Source organism: Planococcus citri, chromosome 3 (assembly GCF_950023065.1).
Source record: "Planococcus citri chromosome 3, ihPlaCitr1.1, whole genome shotgun sequence".
NCBI lineage: Eukaryota > Metazoa > Arthropoda > Insecta > Hemiptera > Pseudococcidae > Planococcus > Planococcus citri.
Window position 1 is genome coordinate 74,599,303 of NC_088679.1, and position 20,406 is coordinate 74,619,708.

Consider the following 20,406-nt stretch of genomic DNA (forward strand, 5'->3'; position numbering starts at 1 on the left):
CAATATCTAATCATGAAAAGTTTTTATTCGGTCAATTATACTCATAACTGCATCGGCAGTGTGTGATTTAAAACACGAATACCACGCCTGTCAACAAAAATCTCATGATCCTCTTGTATCGCGTTCCTCGCTACAAGGAAGACTCCATAAAACATCAGCATGCCCCCCACCAGCAACGCTGAAGAAACGAATCCAATGGTAAGGCATTGCATCACGTTCTATTTGCATGAATGCCTTTTCGCCTTTTCTTCCTACTTTTGCGCCATCATTTACGATTTGAACCCAGAATTCGCGCCATTCGTTGGGTGACAACACGGGTTTCATTACTGCTTCACTTGCTCCAGAATCAAGATCTATCCATTTTCGGATTAATGATAACGTATTATTCTTTGCGCCCAGTACTATCTCATAACTGTAGTCTCCATGTGAAACGAACTTGTACATGGAAAACATTAAATAAGCGTCGCTCTCAGCTTTCACTTTGAATTTGAAGTCAATCATGCCATGTTTATTTAGTATTATTGGAAAAATATGTTCATAACGGTAAGCACGGGTTTTCACCATATTGCACTGAAAGAAATGAATAGTACATTTTATAGTGGTAATAATTAATAAAGTACATTTTGGTACACTGACATACTACGCATGGTCATTTCTAAATTGTGGTAATATTCTGCTAATATGACTATTTTTGATGCAGCACGAATAATTACAATAGGTACGTAGACGTACATGGTATAAGAATCCAAAAACAAAAGTTTGATTGGCTGAATGAAGCTTATGTCATGTGAACGCTTAATGTTTACAATATAGATACACACATATAGATATGTGAGAAAAACTAGTTTCTCACGCGTTTTTTGCAGTTATGATACAGTATATTAAATGAAACACAAAAAATTGATATTGCTGCCTTGTATGGTAAATAATTATGTATCATCATATGAATGGTGCTAGTCAAGAAGGTCCTATCGACCGATAGGACCTTTTTGAGGAGTTCATGAAATTTGAATCTCTGACGTTTTCTACGCAAGATGGTGCAAACCGCAGCGTTCCATGTGGTGTTGTTCACAAACAGCAGGTATATGAAGTTGGCTAGGCCACGCAACTGGAAAATGCGCGCATTACCTTCTTCTCCAAAATGGTCAATCACGACTACACCAAAATTCTTAATTAGGTAGTAATTTTCAACGCAGAATTCAAATTTTGAGTCAATTTTGCCCCTCGACCCCAAGAGGGGGTTGGTACCAAATGAAAATTTGGGGAAAATGTGAAAAAATCGAGTATAGTGTCGAAATCTTGATACTTTAGGCTAAAAACCACGATTTTTGAGTCAATTTACCTCGTAGCCCCCCAGGGGGGGGTGGTATCAAATAAAAATGCGAAAAATCGAGTGTAGTGTCCAAATCTTGGTACATTTGGGCTGAAAACCCGATTTTCGAGTCAATTTTGTCCTTCGCACGCCTGGGAGGAAGGGGGTGGTACCAAATCGAAATTTGGGGAAAACAGTGAAAAAATCGAGTGCGCACTCACACATGCATGGCTAAAGTATGAGATGATACAGATTTCCGCAGGTAAATCGATCGCAGTTGTTTTACATACACTTTTGCGCATTTTCCAGCATGCTGCAGGCCCAGTGTGGCAACATCTGAATTAAATTTTTTCCTCAAGACTTGGTGTATTAAACTTGTAAATTACGTATCTAACAAGTTGTCTGAACTATTTCATGTTTTTGGTGGGTTTGAGAAGGAATAAAATCGATTTTTAGGTGAATAACCGCAAGAAGGTCCTGTCGTTTCAAGAAGGTCCTATCGAGGTTTCTTTTGTAAAGCGCTCCCCATGGAAATGTTGGTGGCGGAAAAAAAATTACTACGCAGGAAATAAATAGTGGAAAGATGCTTCTATTCAACAAAAAAAACCGGAGCTCGCTATACCTATCATTTTAAACCAAAATGGCAAAACACTGAAATATAAAAATGCGTTTTTCTCAAAACCAGTTTTTTGTCGATAGGACCTTCTTGAATAGCACCATTCATATTGCCTAGTAGAAATTCAAGTTCATGTTCACAATAGAACAGTTATTCATTCTGACTTGTAAAAGTATAATGGTCAAGTGGTATGTACAGCGAGTTGTGAAAAAACGTGATGAGTAAAGCTAGTGGTTAGCAAATTTGTATTTTTCTTGTGAACTGAAATGAAGTGATGAAGTGAAGTAAAAAGTGATGTGAAGTGAAGTGAAGTGAAGTAGTAAAGTAGAGCGGGCAAATAGCGGTTTTAAAAAGGAAAAAATTGGCACATCAATTTTTTCTTCGGGAATGTGTTCGGATGGACCCTCTGAACCACCAAAAAAAAGCCGACTCTCCTACCCCTGGAGGAAAATTTTTTAGGGGGCTGAAACCGGTTCCGATTCACGTTTTTTGCGTTTTACTCCGTAAATATTGGGTTTTTGAGAAAAACTACCATGACAAAAAATGTTCCCCTTTAAATTCTCGACAATTTGATGCTACGCTCGATACCCATTGCTCAAGGGGGGTGTCCAAAAAAAGGGGTGGAAAGAGTAGTTGTTTCAAAAAAGGTCAGTCCAATAAATTAATCAAAATTACCACTTAAAATCATTCGTTTTGGCTCAAATTTTTTTTACAAAGTCTACTCACCCAACTACTAATCAAACTATCATTGGTTTGTCTTCAACCCTCCTCGGGGGTTCGTGAGGGTTGCTTGATTTTTCAAGTAACACACTACTGAATCATATATTTGAAAAACAAATCCGGACGTGCGATATATCGAATAGTATGTTTTCGAGGTCGCTGAATACGAATATGAACTCATTTTTTTCATACAACCCCTCAAAGCCCCTCTGTACCCCAAAATGGGGGTCAAAATTTTGAAAAATCGTGAAAAGTCGAGTGATATATCGAATGGTACGTTTTCGAGGTCGCCGAGTGCGAATATGAACTTATTTTTTGAATCCCACCCCCCCAATGTCCCTCTGTGCCCCAAAATGAGGGTGAAAATTTTGAAAAAATGTGAAAAGTCGAGTGACATATTGAATGGTATGTTTTCGAAATCGCTGAGTACGAATATGAACTTATTTTTTGCCTACAGCCCCTCAAAGCCCCTGTGTGCCTCAAAATTAAGGTCAAAATTTTGAAAAATCGTGAATAGTCGAGTGATATATCGATTTGTATGTTTTCGAGACACTGAACTGGAATATGCACTTTTTTCCTGCTCTACTTACGATCCCTCAAAATCCCCTTACGCCCCCTAAATAGGATAAAATTTTGAAAAGTCACCAAAAAACGTGTAATACGTCGAATAGTATGTTTTCAAGATCGCTGAATAGGACTACAGACTCATTTTTATTATTTCACTCATTTTACTATTCAAACGTCCTACTAACGCCACAAAATTATCCTCAATGTCTTTAGTAGGTAAGATGTCCATCTTCTTGTCTATCTCAGTGTTTTAATTTCGATTGTTTTCCTGTAAAGTTTTCGATTTCATTTTTTACAGTAGACTCCCAATTATCCGACTTTCAGGTTATCCGGTACTAATTTATCCGACTTACTTTTCGCATTACCCGACCCACCAAGGTCAGATAATCCAAAAAACATCTAATTTTTGATTTTGGAGTGTAAATAATAATCCAGGATTCAGCATTTTGTATTCTAACGGTGTTATTTTCCTTGAAATCGATCCAACTTATCTCAAAAAATTATAATTTGAGTCAGTATTTCATTGTCTTTTATGTACAAAAGTACGTTATTTTTGTTTATTAGTTATTTTTTCGATTCTTTGTTCCTGTTTTGAGCCAAAACTTGATTTTCTGAATGAAAGCTTGTCATCTCAAGCTTATGCACTTCATTTTTACGCTTAAAACATCAATTTTGGATTATCCGACTTTTTTGATATCCGACCCACCTTACACCCCCGATTAGGTCGGATAATCGGGAGTCTACTGTATTGGCTACCAATCGAAAACAAAATGAAATCATTTTTTTTTTTTATGGAAGAAAACATCGAAATTTAGTAGTTCATAGTTCCTGTTTTTAAAAAAAAGACATACCATTCGATATATCAGTTGACTTTTCACGATTTTTCAAAATTTTGACCCTCATTTTGAGGCACAGAGGGGCTTTGAGGGGCTGTAGGCAAAAAATAAGTTCATATTCGTACTCAGCGTTTTTGAAAACATACCATTTAATATGTCACTCGACTTTTCACATTTTTTCAAAATTTTGCCCTTTTTTTGGGGCAGTTGGGAGCTGTGCGGGGTTGGGCCCAAAAAATAAGGCCATATTCGTGCTCAGCGACTTTTAAAACATGCAATTCAATTTATATCACTCGACTTTTCACGATTTTTCAAAATTTTCACCCTCATTTTGGGGCACAGAGAGACATTGGGGGGTGGGATCCAAAAAATAAGTTCATATTTGCACTCGGCGACCTCGAAAACGTACCATTCGATATATCACTCGACTTTTCACGATTTTTCAAAATTTTGACCCCCATTTTGGGGTACAGAGGGGCTTTGAGGGGTTGTATGAAAAAAATGAGTTCATATTCGTATTCAGCGACCTCGAAAACATACTATTCGATATATCGCACGTCCAGATTTGTTTTTCAAATATATGATTCAGTAGTGTGTTACTTGAAAAATCAAGCAACCCTCACGAACCCCCGAGGAGGGTTGAAGACAAACCAATGATAGTTTGATTAGTAGTTGGGTGAGTAGACTTTGTAAAAAAAATTTGAGCCAAAACGAATGATTTTAAGTGGTAATTTTGATTAATTTATTGGACTGACCTTTTTTGAAACAACTACTCTTTCCACCCCTTTTTTTGGACACCCCCCTTGAGCAATGGGTATCGAGCGTAGCATCAAATTGTCAAGAATTTAAAGGGGAACATTTTTTGTCATGGTAGTTTTTCTCAAAAACCCAATATTTACGGAGTAAAACGCAAAAAACGTGAATCGGAACCGGTTTCAGCCCCCTAAAAAATTTTCCTCCAGGGGTAGGAGAGTCGGCTTTTTTTTGGTGGTTCAGAGGGTCCATCCGAACACATTCCTGAAGAAAAAATTGATGTGCCAATTTTTTCCTTTTTGCCGCTGCTTTTTTACGTTATTTTCCCGCTCTAAAGTGACTTGCAAGGCAGAGCGCAGAATAGAGAAGATTTATAACGAAATTTTTTTTGGACAGTATCTTAATTTGAAGTTTGTTTTAGCGAATGAAACCATTCAACACCTCAAACAAACAATATTGCCCATTTTAGAAAGTTATAAAAATGACCGAGTTATTCTGTTTTCAGCATTTCAAGCGTTCGGTCCTAGATGTCAACCACTTTGTGTCGCAGTGCCATCTGCAGTGATGGCAGCCTTCGCAAAAATTTTGAATGTGTTCGCGTTCGCGGCCACTTAAAATAAACGCGAACGCAATTCGATCGCGAACGCGAACGCAAATGAGACAATGATTAATGAATTGCAGCAAGTAACACCCTAGGCCTATTCAAAACATGTTTTTTTTTTATACCAACTTTTTTTTCAAATTCTTCAGGCAATTTTTGCATTTTTATTGAAACAAAAAAACTAAAAAGGGGGAGATAGAGAATTTTCAACGTTTTTATTTTAAACAAACAAAGCACTGAAAACAGTTTCATTTGTTTAAAATAAAAACCATGAAAATTCTATACTTTACCTTTTTTTTTCAATGAAAATACAAAAATTGGCTGATTTTGAAAAAAAAGCTGGTATAAAAAACACGTTTTGAATAGGCCTAGGGTGTAAGTAAGGTGTTAGTGACTTAGTGTTACTTACATTTTACAGTTTTAATTTTTGTATGTTGTTTTGTTTTAAACGTCGCGTATTATCTTTGTGTTGCAAATTTTATATTTCAAACTTCGAAATTTGCGTTCAATCAAAAAGAACGCGTTCACGTTCGCGAACGTGAACGCTGCCAACACTGGCCATCTGGTATGGAATCATCATAATATTCTTAAATCAAACTATCCAAAAAAGTACAAATTATCGTACTATCATGTAAAAATGCTTACATGATACCTAGTATGGTGATACAAACTCGATTGCAGCTGTGTAATGAACTGTGTGGTAAAAGAAGATCTACTAGGTAGCAGAACTTTTACCTCAAAGTATAGTGATCAACATATTTCAGTTTTGTTCAAGTAACCAAACAGTATTGTAATTCGTACTAGATCCTTCCTAAGGAAGCAATTTACTAAGTATATTTTTTGGTGTACAAATTACCCCACAAAATTCCATCATTGGCTGGCAACATGCACTACTGGATCCTGGATTGTAAGTTGCCATTCTTCTGTGCGTAGAATTATCTACAAAAAACGAAGATGGTAAGCGCGGGAAAGTAAACCGATACCATAATGTTGGTATACTTGATAGATAACAATAGGTACCTAGTAGTTCAGACCGATTTTTTTGATAACATTTTGAACTATTTTGCTTCAATTAAGTCCATATTATCTTAGAGGTTTTTGTACACATTTTGAAATTTCAATATATTTCCCAGGCATTTTGCGCTCTCACTCACCAAACAGGCCACTTTAATATTTTTTTAAGCAAACCCGGGAAAAAATGGGACAGATCTAATTGTATCTGATCATATCTAATGTGATCAAATTAGATCTAAAAATTGATCAACATAGATCAGATTTGATAAAATTATATCTGAATGTTGATCAATCTTAGATATAAATTTGTCCCATTTTATCTGGTCATATATATTAAGATCCAATTGGATCTAGAAAGCTTGAATCGTATTTCTTACAAACATATCTATTCAGATCAGATTTGATCAAATTATATCTGAATTGATCTCATTATATCTGGTCAGATCTATGAAGATCCAGTTGGATCTAAAATGTTTGAATCATATTTTTTGCGAACATATCTATTCAGATCAGATTTGATCAAATTATATCTGAATAGATCTCAATATATCTGGTTAGATCTAATGAAGACCCAGTTGGATCTAAAATGTTTGAAACGCATTTCTTGCAAACATGTCTGTTCAGATCAAATTTGATAAAATTATATCTGAATGGATCTCATCAAGGTAAACCCGAGTAAGATGGCCATGTTTTGCCAAAACCGCTCTGGAGTCAACAGAAATTGTCCGATTCTACTTTTTTTTTTTTTAAAATAAACCTAAGTTATCCCTCTACAACTTTCCTTAATTGAAAAGTGGTTTGGTGAACTTATTCATATAAGAAATTCGAAAAGTTGATTTTTGGGCTCTCAAAAAAGTACCCGGGAAAGATGGCCAACCCACCCAGGGTAAGATGGCCATCCCATAAAAGTGATTAAAAATGCAAATAAATTAACAAAATCAAGTTTCGGGGGTTTTTATTACCTATATTTAAATTTAATAACTTGAGAAACTTGCATTTTGTTAATTTATTTGCAATTTTTAATCATTTTTACAGCGAGGTGGAAATTTTACCCCAAATGGGGTACAGATTCCAACTATTTATCATAATCTATATTATTTTTATAGGATTTTTTTTTTTATAGCTGTAAAATAATACAGAGACATGTATTACGATCACAGAGACATGTACTAGATCGATTAATTTATTTTCAGCGTGAATTTAACACGTAAAGCATATGGCCATCTTTCCCTAATGACACGGTCACGTATTTTTGATTCTGGTGACTCTGTGAATGTCTTGAAATGACTTAAACTTTATATGAAAATGAAGCTGAGAGTTCTAGGTTTTGAATGATATATAAAATATTTACTTATCACTTCGTTAAATACGTTTTGGCAACGATAATAAAAATCCGAAATTCTTCTTTTGGCAAAAAAATTAGCCTTAAAATGTTATTAACACTTCTCACACAGACACAAATGAAGTACTGAAAATTTTTTTTATGTCTGGTATGTTCTTTTGTTATGAGGAATAAAATATATTTTTTGCAGCGCGATCCGCGGTCCCATATTCGAGTAATGGCCCCCTGGCCATCTTACCCCGTTGGCCATCTTACCCGATATCTGGTTAGATCTATGAAAATCAAGTTGGATCTAAAATGCTAGAAAAGTGTGTCGTCTTGGCTACTCGCAGATAAAGTCTCCAGCAGAATCCTATATAGGGTTCAAGGCTCAAACTACCAAATTAACTTTTCATGGTTCCATCTAAGTAAAATTGATCGCGCGAGTAAAACATTGCTGTTGAGAATTATAATTTTCATTATTATTATTCAACCTACCCATTTTTTTGGAGACAAACTACATATTAAAGGGCGAGGATCCAAATTAAACTAAAACATTTCTATATGTAAATGAATAAAACTGAACATTGACCAATAACATGGTTAGATCTAACTAGATATAGAAAATGTCTCTTTCTAGATAGATCTAACTGGATATAATTAGATCAAATTATATACAGTTAGATCTATCTAGATTGAGACATTTTCTATATGTGAGGGCGCATACGGAAAGGGACCTAACGACCAAAAAAAAAAAAAAAAAAGTTCTCTGAAATTGTTGTAGGAACCCTTTACAGAGTTCCTACAACAATTTCAGAGAACTTTTTTTTTTTTTTTTTTGGTCGTTAGGTCCCTTTCCGTATGCGCCCTCACATATCTAGTTAGATCTAACCATTTTATATATAATTAGATCTAATCCATTTTTTCCCGGGAAGGTTGAAAATACGAGTACCTATGGGTATTGGGTATGAACAATGAGTTGATAAAAATGCAATAGAAACGAGTATTTTGATTTACAATTTTCCAACCATTTTGCGCAATTGCTTCGCTCAAACATAAACATAATTATGATCTCATCTTCTCTCCCCTTCTTTCACTTTAATGAAATAGAAACACCAGATCACGAATCCATATTTTTTACAGGAGAAGGAAGATGACTACATCGCTGAAAATTTGGAAATGAAAAATTCACAAAAAGTTCAATAAGTTCAATTTTGAAAAGGATATTCCCCATTAATATAGGCAAAATGCCCTCAACCTCGGATTTCGATAAAACTTGCAGGGTAGGTAGGTAGGTAGGTAGGTAGGTAGGTAGGTAGGTAAGTAGGTAGGTAGATATAGGTACCTATGTATGTTCCAAAAAATCCAAATAGCTTCCGCGCTCGTGCCTTTCAATGGACCTGAGCATGAAGTTCGTGGAGGAGGGGGGGGGGGTTAATTGATGCTTGCAACGAACAACATAGGTAGGTACCCATTTTCTCGTAAATTTTGAAAACATCCATCTTACCTGGTTTGACACCACTGACTCCAGACGCTGCGTTTGTGATGATTAAAACAACTCCAATCGCGTAAATCTGTGAAAACATTTGGATAATTAATCTTACAATTGTTACTTTCCTGCAACGGGGGGGGGGGCGGTAATAAAGTAGATTGGAACAATAGTGGAATGACTTATCTAACCAAAACACTAATCAAAACACTAGAGACGTACATTACACGCAGTTTATTACATACTACATATGTATGTAAGATTGTATCGAACGTTTCGGCAATGCTAGTTGCCTTCTTCAGCGGCAAAACGATACTAAATACACATACGAATAAGCTAATACATACCTTGTTGGAAATAGATGAGAGTACGTTCATACAACAATGGACCAGTAGAGAATCGACAAACACAGAATCTAGCCAATTACTAGACGATATATCTCGATGAAGCTAGCTAAATCAGTAAATGCATTCGAGAATGCGTCTTTTCGGTCTTTTTAAAACATTCTTTTCAAAAGTCAAAATTTTTACATTTTCAAAGTCGAAAAAATGGTTTCACTTTTAAACAAAACACTAATTTGAGTAGGTTTAGAATGAAAGGCACAAGTGGCCCATAATAGAAAAAACGAAGACTATTTAACTTACAAGTAACCAAATACGTGTAAACCGACGAATTAATTTTCTACTTTTATTTCCAACTATGCAAATCGATCCACCCATCGCTAGCGACGGTCAAAGAATATTCAAAGATGTTAATCTCCTTGTATGAAACCTACCAAGTTGAAAAATATATACTTATCAAAAAAAAAGCAAAATTGATGTTTGTAGGTAAAAATTATTTTAAAAATTTTCATATCTGCGCCGAGTACTTTTACATAATTCTTTTTTCAAGAGAAACCTATCCCTTAGTGCCCCCCAATTACGTTGGCCACCTACATAGAGACCTGTCAAGTTGAAAAAAATGGAGGTAAAGTATCCTCTGAGAGGAAAGTTCCAAGTCATGAACATGTTTTTTGCTTCAAATCTGAAAGTGAAAATTGATAGTGATTCTAACCGATTTTTTTCAAGTTCTTGAAAGTCAGACAAAATATTGTAAAATTGAAAAAATATTTGTTATTGATGAATTTTTTTCAAGTTTTTATACGTTGGATACAATAGAAGGAACTCAGTCATTAAGTATAGGTAATTTTTTATCCAAAATGAAAATTTAGAGATTTCAAAAGATTTTAAATTAACCAACTTGAAAGAAAATAAATTAAAGTGGCCCCAATTGAAAAATTTTGATCAGAAATTGAAAGATTTTTACATATAGGATCTTGAAGGAATAGTTTTATTGAATAATTAGTTGATTTCCTCCCGTTGGTTTTTTAATTTTCTTTCGATTTTTTTTTAATAGTTTTGATAAATATTCGAAGAAGTAATCTTGTAACCTTTTTCTTGATATATACCTGGAAACTCATAACGTTTTGTCAAACTCGTAACTTTTTTTTTGCTCTTAAATCTTTTTTGGGGCTCTTAAAGATAAATATTTTTAGAATATGATCCAAGGACAGAGTCACCGATATCTATTTCACAACCATCATCATTATTCTTATCATTTTTGAAAACATAGTTGGGCAAATATTTAAATTTTTACTAATAACTTGACAAGAAAGAAATCGATGCACCTTATCTAACTCAACTAATGAATATCGCGTAATATCTGAAATTTTTTTTGTTGTTTTTTTCCCATTATTACCTACTTATTTCACCGAGAATACTAATCGTAAGATAGCAACGTGTATTGAAATGCGAAGAATGTGTAGACTATTTTGCTTACCCACATCATGTTTGCTCGTCTATCCATCTGTGAATCTTGTTTACCTTGGAATTTGAAAAACCACGTGAAATTTCTTCCAAGTTTGACCGAAAATTATTCCATTGTACCTAAACTTACTAAACTCGAGTTCAAACTTTAATGCAACACGTCTGATTTTATATGCAAAAGAGAATGTAAATGTCTACAAAGCGTTCATCGTACTTTTATATCAATCATTCCATAAGCATTGTATAGATTGCTGATTAGCCAAGCTTTGAAAATTACCAAATCAAGTTTCAATAACTTTTGCGTGAAATTCATTTGAACAATGATAAATAATAATGTGGGAGAAATATGACGTTAATTACAGTACACTCGTGAGGCCACTTACCCCGGCTCGAGTTACTTACAATGGAGAAATTGGATGTCACGCAATATTTAATCAAGAAACGCTTGATTGTGCAAAAATGATGTATTACACCACACAGTCATCGGTTACAACACGAAAATACATGCCTACATAACGATGTTATAAAAACACTTGAGGAGCTTGGTATCGAAGTTGGACAAACGCCATGAAGATAGTTTCGAGAAAATATCATCGGTTTTGTATCAGGTCCAAAAACATGCAGCGCTGAATTTTCTACCCCTCTGTGAAAGTGACTGGCTGAACTTAGTAGAATCAATAACTAGGTAACTCGATTTCTGTGGAAGTGGCGTTTGTCCAACTTTGATACCAAGATCCTCACTCATAAACTTTAATAAAATAAGTTACCGGGGACCTGGAGCTCTCAAAAATGACCGGTAGGTACGCTATCTTGACAATCCACGATTCTTACTGTATACGAACTGTGACGAGGACCAGTCGCTCATTTGGCTAATTGGCCAAACTCGCGACTGACCGCGCCAATGTTGCCCACACTCAAAGGGTTATTAACTTTATTATTGCATATGCTATGTAGAAACAGAACGTTGTTTATATTAGACTCATCTTTAGAACAAAGGAAAAATAAATTTGGGGCGAAACCACTCGAAAAATCTGTTGACATTCCAGCCAAATGCATTTTAAAGAAATTCAGGATATTTCCTACAATTTGATAAGCTCGAAAAGGAATGAGAAACCCCATCAAGAAATTAATTTTTTGGATGTTTGACCTAGACCCGCCACTTTAAAAAATATTCCAGTAAGTAGGTACTTAAGTATATCAAATTTCCAAATTTCTTCTTACTTCTTTTGCAAAATCTAGATTATTTTAGATTATTTCTTTAATTTTTGAAAGTTCAATTTCCACTCTAATTTTTATGTGGGGAGAATGCAACTATTGAAAATTTGACTTTTGTGGTTTAAACTAAAAGGGCTTGTTAATAATATAATGTTGGAAAGTCAATTTTATATCTGGTAATTTTAGCGTTTATTCGTAGCTGAGACGATCTTTTTTGCGTGGCGTTTGGTGGCAACACTGACGTTCACATGTTGTACATTCGCTGTAGTTGTAAGTTTTATTATTACCTATTGTTCTATCGTCCGTTCTCCGTTCTCGATCTCTCGATGTATTTTGTAATGGCGTTTTATTAATTAATGTTTTAAATGGTTCGTGCGTTTTTATTCATTTATAAAAAACATTCGCTACAGGTTATGGGCCCAGTGACAATCTGGTGACCTCTAGTTCGTTCTTTTCGTTGTTTTTACGCGCTTTCGTTGTTTTGTATTCGAGCAGAAAAGATGAGTGTTCAAACTCATGTTCCGGTGCAACACGTTTTCAATGGGAAAGATTCCTTGGAATGGGAATTCCGAGTCAAGACGCGTTTACGAAGTTTGCAATGTATTACTGCGATCACCGAAGAAGATCCCTCAAGACTTTCCGATGGTGTAAAAAATAAGGCGATGGAAGCCATCATTGGTATGTTGGATAATTGTATTTTGGGTATGGTGATGTCATGTTCCTATCCGTTCGAAGTGATGGAGAAATTACGTGCTGGATATGCTCCTAAAAACGTTGGCATCTCCGTTGGTTTACATACTTGGCTGTCAAAGGTTCACGAAGGTCAGTTTGAAACGATGGAAGATTATGTCAACGAAGTATCGACCCTCGTGCATCAGCTGAGAGTACAAGATGGAAACATCTCCGAATCCGAGCATATTCATTATCTGAAAAATGGTTTAGCTGAGCATGGTTTAGCTGAGCATCGTTTAGAAGCGCGTTCTACAATTCGAGCTGCATTACAGTCCGGTGAAGTGTACGTTGAAGAAATCGAGAGTATTATTCTGGAAGAAAAGATCGTGCAGAAGGCTGAGAAAGTGGTAGCTGAATCGAAGATAGCTGAAGCTGAGCCTAGTTCCGGTCAGATGCGAGCAGCGATGGTAGCAGCTACTGTTCCACCTGTGAAAGGTCCGATATGCTACAGGTGTCAGGGGAGCGGTCATTTAGCAAAGTATTGTACGAAGTATGGCGAAGATCGACCTAAATGCAGAAAATGTGGCAAGTATGGTCATGAAGAAGCAAAGTGTAAGAGTGCTGAAAGGGAAGCTGAAAAAGGAAAATCCCTTCTAAGTTTCTACAAAGCGTGCTGAATCGTTCCTATCCGCTGAGTAGTTTTATTGTTCATTGTGATGTTATTTTTAAGATATTTATTGTCTCGTATCTGTGATTTTGTATCATTAATCGTATGTAATCAAAGTTGAGTGCATTTTATGTGTATTCTTAATTTTAGTTTTGACCTTTTGTGTTCTTTTTATCGAGCGTTCGTTTGTTGTATTTGTTGTATCGAGCTGACGTGCGTTTTTAATTTGTAAGCGAGCTGACGTGCGTTTTTAATTTGTAATCGAGCTGACGTGCGTATGTACCCGCCGAACATTTAGTGTCATTTTACTGTCAAGTGATGCGCCAAAACATCGTCAATTCTGTGTCAAGGAATTTCGACCAATCAGAATAGAGAAGGCTCCGCCTACTTTCCAGTTTCAGGTCTGACGATGTTTTGACGCTGTCAGTAAACGGTCAAACTTGCGTCAAATTCGTGTCATGAAATCCATGACAGAAAGTTGGCACAAATTTGACATATTATTGACAATTTTTCAAGGACACTGAATTGAAGGGTTAAATTCCAAGTCGGCCTAAGTCCATTTTTATCATTTTTGAGTTAGCAGCGCCATCGGGTGGTACAGGTCGGTTAACACCTTTATCACCTTGTCCCAACACCTGGCGTTACTTTTTTCGCTCAGGAGCGCTGTTTTGCCGGCTCGAAAAAACAGCTGATTATTCCAAAGTGGCCTAAATCATACATTTTTTAAGAATTTGTATACAAGTGCGGTTGTGTCGGTTTTTTTTTCAAGTTTTTCAACGATTTTCGAGAGACGAAATTTGAAGGTGCTTCGAATGAAATTGTTTCAGAAATGTATTAAATTAATGATTCGTGAATTTTTTTTTGAAAAAACGCGTTTTTCAGCTCTTTTTCGAAATTTTTAACATCAGATAATTCCAAATGGGCCTAAGTCCACTTTTTCTGACTGTTTGACGCGCTCTGGAGCTGAAAATACGCAAAATTAAAAAAATACCAATACGGTACTTTAAAGCAGAAAGATCAAGCTTCACAACCATATAATCACATCATTTATTATTGAAGCGGAAGGGCGAGAAAAACACAAATAAGTGTTTTTCTCGAAACGGAAAAAATGGACTTAGGCCGACTTGGAATTTAACCCTTCAATTGATTCATTTATAACGGTGAAACCAACAGGTCTTTGACGTAATTTTGATGCTTATGTGACACTGTGTTGACATATCCCAAGAATTGCTGTTTGTTAAGCAATTTTATGATTTGTAATAATTTTTGAGTTCAAATTTTTTCAAAAGTAGTCTTGTATAAAAAAAGTTACACCTTAATCGATGCCTATTTTGAAAAATTATTTTAAAACTTGCAAGTAAGTAGGTACTTTGTAAAAAAAATACATATTAATTAAAAACTTTTGATCGATATTTTTAAAAAATAGGTACCTAATAATTTGAGTTTGAAATACCTACCTACCTACATTCAATTTCTTCTAAAATTGAATAGATACGTACCTATGCAAGAAATAAAATTAATTTTTTATATGCACAATTAATGGATGAATTAATAAATTACATAATTTGTGATCTAATCAAGAGCAATTTTGTGGAATCCATAAACATTTAATTTCCGAGTATTTAATTAGGTACTTATATTAATTAATAACTAGATAACCCGTTTTTCGCGCATACTGCGCTCCTCTTCTAGACGTGAATTGTTCATTTTGAAAAATTTAGAAAATATCTTTTTTCGCCTATAATTCCCAAAAAGTCTTGCTTTTTGCTAACATTGTTATTGTTGCTTTTTGCCGGAAATTGTGAAAGGTTATGGCTGTTTTAATAATTGACAGAAAAAAAATTGTTTCAAAGCAAAAATTCCAATAATTCTTACTTTTTCATCAAAAATAACCCAAAGCGTAAATTGTTCTCTAAAATATCCTAAATTAAAGCATCACTCTGTCATCGCTTTATCATTCATTAAAATAATGTCCTACTTTTCTACAAAAATTGAGAAAAAGTATCATCTTTCTTATAACAATTGCCTGAAAAGTCATGGTTTCATTTTTCAAAAAGTTGGCAAAAATTTCAAGTTTTCGGCAAAATTGCGAATTAGGTTACCTACTTATCAGGCTAAAATCAATTATTGAGCTTTTTTGAGCTTTTCGGCGAAACTTTTCGAACTTTCAATGAAAACCTGCACATCTACGGGTCAAAAGCTTTTTTTTGAGACATCACCCAGCAAAATTGGTTCAGCCGTTCCTGAGATCTCAGAGTCAAAAGAATGGCAAGCTTTTTCTAAGTAGACTATGAGTACTCTAAATATTGGTTCAGTACTGGAGAATACTTCAATAAAATACTTACTTGACACAATTTTAGAAATATTCCAAGATTTCCGAGTCAAAAATGCAATTAGGAATTTCCTTAAAACGGATTCTAATTTTGTCAAGAACTCACAAAAAAATTAAACCCCTCAGATTTATGAGCCTTTTGGACTGAAGAAAAAAAAATTTAACAAAGTACTTGACAAAATTTTAGAAACATTTCAAAATTTCTTAGTCAAAAATGCAATTAGGAATTTCCTCAAAACGGATTCTAATTTTCTCAGGGACTCACAAAAAAAATTCAACCCCTCAGTTGAAAAATCTAAACTCCTACATACAACAGTAGAGATTTTCCCAAATAGTCCAAAACTTGCATAAGTTGATGAAAAAGTGAGACGCTAGATATAACCACTCCAGAACTTAAAAAAATGAAACCATGGTTCAAGGATTAATTTTGATACCCAATGTGCTAAAAATAGCACTTGTTCATGTGTACATCAACACCGTTGTTTTTCTGTTTTTGAGCTTTTGAAAAACTTTTTAAAGCTCCCTTCACAGACTTTTCAACTTTTGATAAAAACCATCATAACTAAAGTTTAAAAGCTATTTTCAAATTAAAATATTATTGAGTAGTAGAGAATACTGATTGTATGAAGCTTTTTCATCTTTTTTAAGCTTTAGGATTTCATTTAAGCTTATTTCTTCAAAACTGCGAATGTGTCAAAATGTATTTTATGGCAAGCCTTTTCTAAGTACGTATACGCGAAGCCTTGAAAAGAAAAAAAAAAACAGGAATAAAAATAAAAAAAGAAACGAAAAAAAATCAACGATGCGAACGAAATTTAATGAAGTAAGTTTTTACGCGAGTTAAAAATGATGTTTTCAAGCCAAAAACACCCTTTTCCTATAAACCGTTGTTTAGATAGGTGAACTCGTCGTGCCAGAGCAGGGGAAACTTTATGTTGGCAAATGGTGTACAGTACGTTGCGTCGGGTACTCGGTTCGGATCTCTGGTCAAAAAGTATTTTTTGGGGAGCTCTTTTTAGGGAGACTATACATACTTAAAATATTCATTGGACACTGGAGAATTTAAATTGTTCTTATGAAGTATGACGCTTTTTGAACTTTTTAAAGCTTTAAGCTCCTCCATGACTCACCCCACAACCTCACCAAAAAAATGACTCCAGTTTCAAACTCTACGACCTCGAAAACATATCAATCGACATATCACACGATAATATAAGGAACATTTGACATTTGAGCTTTTTTGAACTTTAAGCTTTTTTCAAAATTTTACGAATATGGTCAAAAAGTATTTTTGGCAAGCACATTCTAGGTAGACCATACATACTTTAAAATAATTATGTAGTTATTCGGTACAGAAAAATTGTAATTGTTTATGTCATGTATAACGTTTTTTGAACTTTTTCGAGCTTTGAACTTTTTCCAAAATTTTACAAATATGGTCAAAAAACATTTTTTGGCAAGCACTTTCTAGGTAGACTATACGTACTCGCGCGTATACATCGACACAGTCATTTATACTGCATTGAACTTTTTGAGCTTTTTAAAGCTTTTCAAAGCTTTAATCAGAACTTTCCGAAGTTTTGATGCCACAACCCCACCAAAAAAATGACTCCAGATTCGAACTGTACGACCTCGAAAACATATCAATCGACATATTACACAATAATATAAGGAAAATTTGACATTTGAGTTTTTTTGAGCTTTAAGCTTTTTTCAAAACTTTACGAATATGGCCAAAAAATATTTTTTGGCAAGCACTTTCTAGGTAGACCTCTTACGTAATTTAAAATGTTTATGGGATATTGAAGAATTCTAATTGTTTATGTCATGTACAAAGCTTTTTCAACTTTTTCGAGCTTTAGGCTTTCTATAAAACTTAACAAATATGGTCAAAAAGTATTTTTTGGCAAGCTCTGTCTAGGTGGACCTTAAGTACTTTCGCGTATACATCGTCACGCTTGTTTATACTGTATCAATTTTTGAGCTTTTTGAAGCTTTTGAAAGCTTTTTTCAAAACTTTTTGAACTTTTGACCAAAACCTGCACATCTATGAGTCAAAAGCTTTTTTTTGAGACATCGTCGAACAAAATCGGTTTGGCGGTTCTTCCAAACGAACGATCACAAAAAAACTGCCTTGCTATTATATTTTTAAATCATATCTAAGCTTTTTCAACTTTTTGCAGCTTTAAGCTTTTTCCAAAATTTTTGCAAATATGGTGAAAAAGTATTTTTTGGAAAGCTCTTTCTAGGTGGACCATACGTACTTTCGCGTATACATCGTCACGCTTGTTTATACTGTATCAATTTTTGAGCTTTTTGAAGCTTTTGAAAGCTTTTTTCAAAACTTTTTGGACTTTTTACCAAAACCTGCACATCTACGGGTCAAAAGCTTTTTTTTGAGACATCGTCGAACAAAATCGGTTCGGCGGTTCTTCCAAACAAACGATCACAAAAAAACCACCTTGCTATTAATATATAGATATTATTGAGCTTTTTTGAGCTTCAAGGCATAACTTTTTTGTAAACTTTTTTTTGACATTGGACTTCTTTCAATGCTCTTTCAAGGTATAATAGACGCACTTCTCTGTATATGTCGAATGCTGTATGTATAGGCTAAAATCAATGATTGAGCTTTTTTGAGCTTTAAGGCACAACTTTTTTGTAAACTTATTTCTTCGACATTAGACTTCTTTCGATGCACTTTCAAGGTATAATATACGTACTTCTCTGTATACATTAAATGCGCTAGATACAGGCTAAAATCAATTATTGAGCTTTTTTGAGCTTTAAGGCGCAAATTTTTGTAAACTTTTTTCTTCGACATTAGACTTATTCTTTCGATGCTCTTTCAAGGTATAATATACGTACTACTATGTATACGTCGAATGCGCAACGTAAAGGCTAAAATCAATTAATGAGCTTTTTTGAGCTTTTTTGAGCTTTCCGGCGCAACTTTTCGAACTTTCAATGAAAACCTGCATATGTACGGGTCAAAAGCTTTTTTTTGAGACATCACCCAGCAAAATCGGTTCAGACGTTCCTGAGATCTCAGAGTCAAAAGAATTATTGAGCTTTTTTGAGCTTTAAGGCGCAGCTTTTTTGTAAACTTTTTTCTTCGACATTAGACTTCTTTCGATGCTCTTTCAAGGTCTAATATACGTACTACTATGTATACGTCAAATGCGCTACGTAAAGGCTAAAATCAATTATTGAGCTTTTTTGAGCTTTTCGGCGAAACTTTTCGAACTTTCAATGAAAACCTGCACATCTACGGGTCAAAAGCTTTTTTTTGAGACATCACCCAGCAAAATCGGTTCAGCCGTTCCTTAGATCTCAGAGTCAAAAGAATCCGGTCATAATTTTAATATATAGATTACGTAGGCCTAAAAACAAATTAAAATTTTACTTATGTGCATTTATTCTAAATTTGGGTTCATCATTTTTCGAGCAAACTTCTTTCAAAATCAAAAATTAATACGTACCTACATAATTATCGCCATAAAATATCATATGACGGGTGTAATAATCATGTAATTACAAACACCCAAGTAAAAAAAAATCAATTTAGTATTCATGTAAGAAAATTTGAGGAAATTGGTTGATTAAATTTACTTAGGCCTATCTGTGAGGCAGAGTTTTTAAAAATTACGTACGTACATACCTGCATTAAAAAATTATAGGTATCTATCATCTCACACAATCATATAGTACATATCATTGATTTTTTGATTTTTGAAAAATAAAATCTATACCCTTCTCGGGACCGGCCGAATGGGCCCTTTTGATATAGAAGTACACTGTTTACCAGAAAAACGTAATATAACTATTAACTAACTTCAAAATCTCGATAATTTGATACTGCGTTCAATACCCATCCTTCAAGAGGGGGTGTCTAAAAAAAGGGGTGGAAAGTGTAGGTGTTTCAAAAAAGGTCAGTCCAATAAATTAATCAAAGTTACCACTTTCATTCGTTTTCGATCAATTTTTTTTACAGGGCCTATTCACCCAAATACTTATCAAACCACCATTGATTGGTCTTCAACCCTCCTCAGGGGTTGGGGGGAGGTGCTTGATTTTTCAAGTAACATACAACCGAATCATACATATACAGTCGAACCTCGCCAAGCGAAATCGCAAAGAAAACAGATTTTTTTCCACTTAGGTAAACCTGCCTATTAGTACGCACCGCCAATTATTACGCATTGCGTTTTTCTCGCGATTGGTAACACTGATCGAAAATTTGACCACAACATGACGTAGCTGACTAATAACCCTAGTTTCTCTGAAAAAATCACGCAGTTTGATTGAAAACTCTGTCTCTGAGAACAATTTGAATGAAAAACTGTGTTTTGGATTTTTTTTTCATCAAAATGGGAAATGAGATTGAACATATTAAAATAAAGTTATTTGGTAAGTATCGTATACCAATCGATCCGTAATTTTATGTAGTTTCTTATGAAAAAAAGACATTTGGAAAATATTATTT

At 34.6% G+C, this 20,406-nt stretch overlaps 1 protein-coding gene across 1 annotated transcript; it reads right to left on the reverse strand.

The window, feature by feature from the left end:
• Nucleotides 1-5: 5 nt before the first annotated feature.
• On the reverse strand, nucleotides 6-11,241 carry LOC135839168 (uncharacterized). Its single transcript, XM_065355072.1, has 4 exons — nucleotides 11,048-11,241; nucleotides 9,248-9,314; nucleotides 6,262-6,344; nucleotides 6-570 (listed from the first exon to the last, which is right to left on the reverse strand). Exons 1-4 carry the CDS (start codon nucleotides 11,072-11,074, stop codon nucleotides 103-105), a joined length of 645 nt encoding a protein of 214 aa, XP_065211144.1. The 5' UTR covers nucleotides 11,075-11,241; the 3' UTR covers nucleotides 6-102.
• Between the last annotated feature and the right edge of the window lie 9,165 nt (nucleotides 11,242-20,406).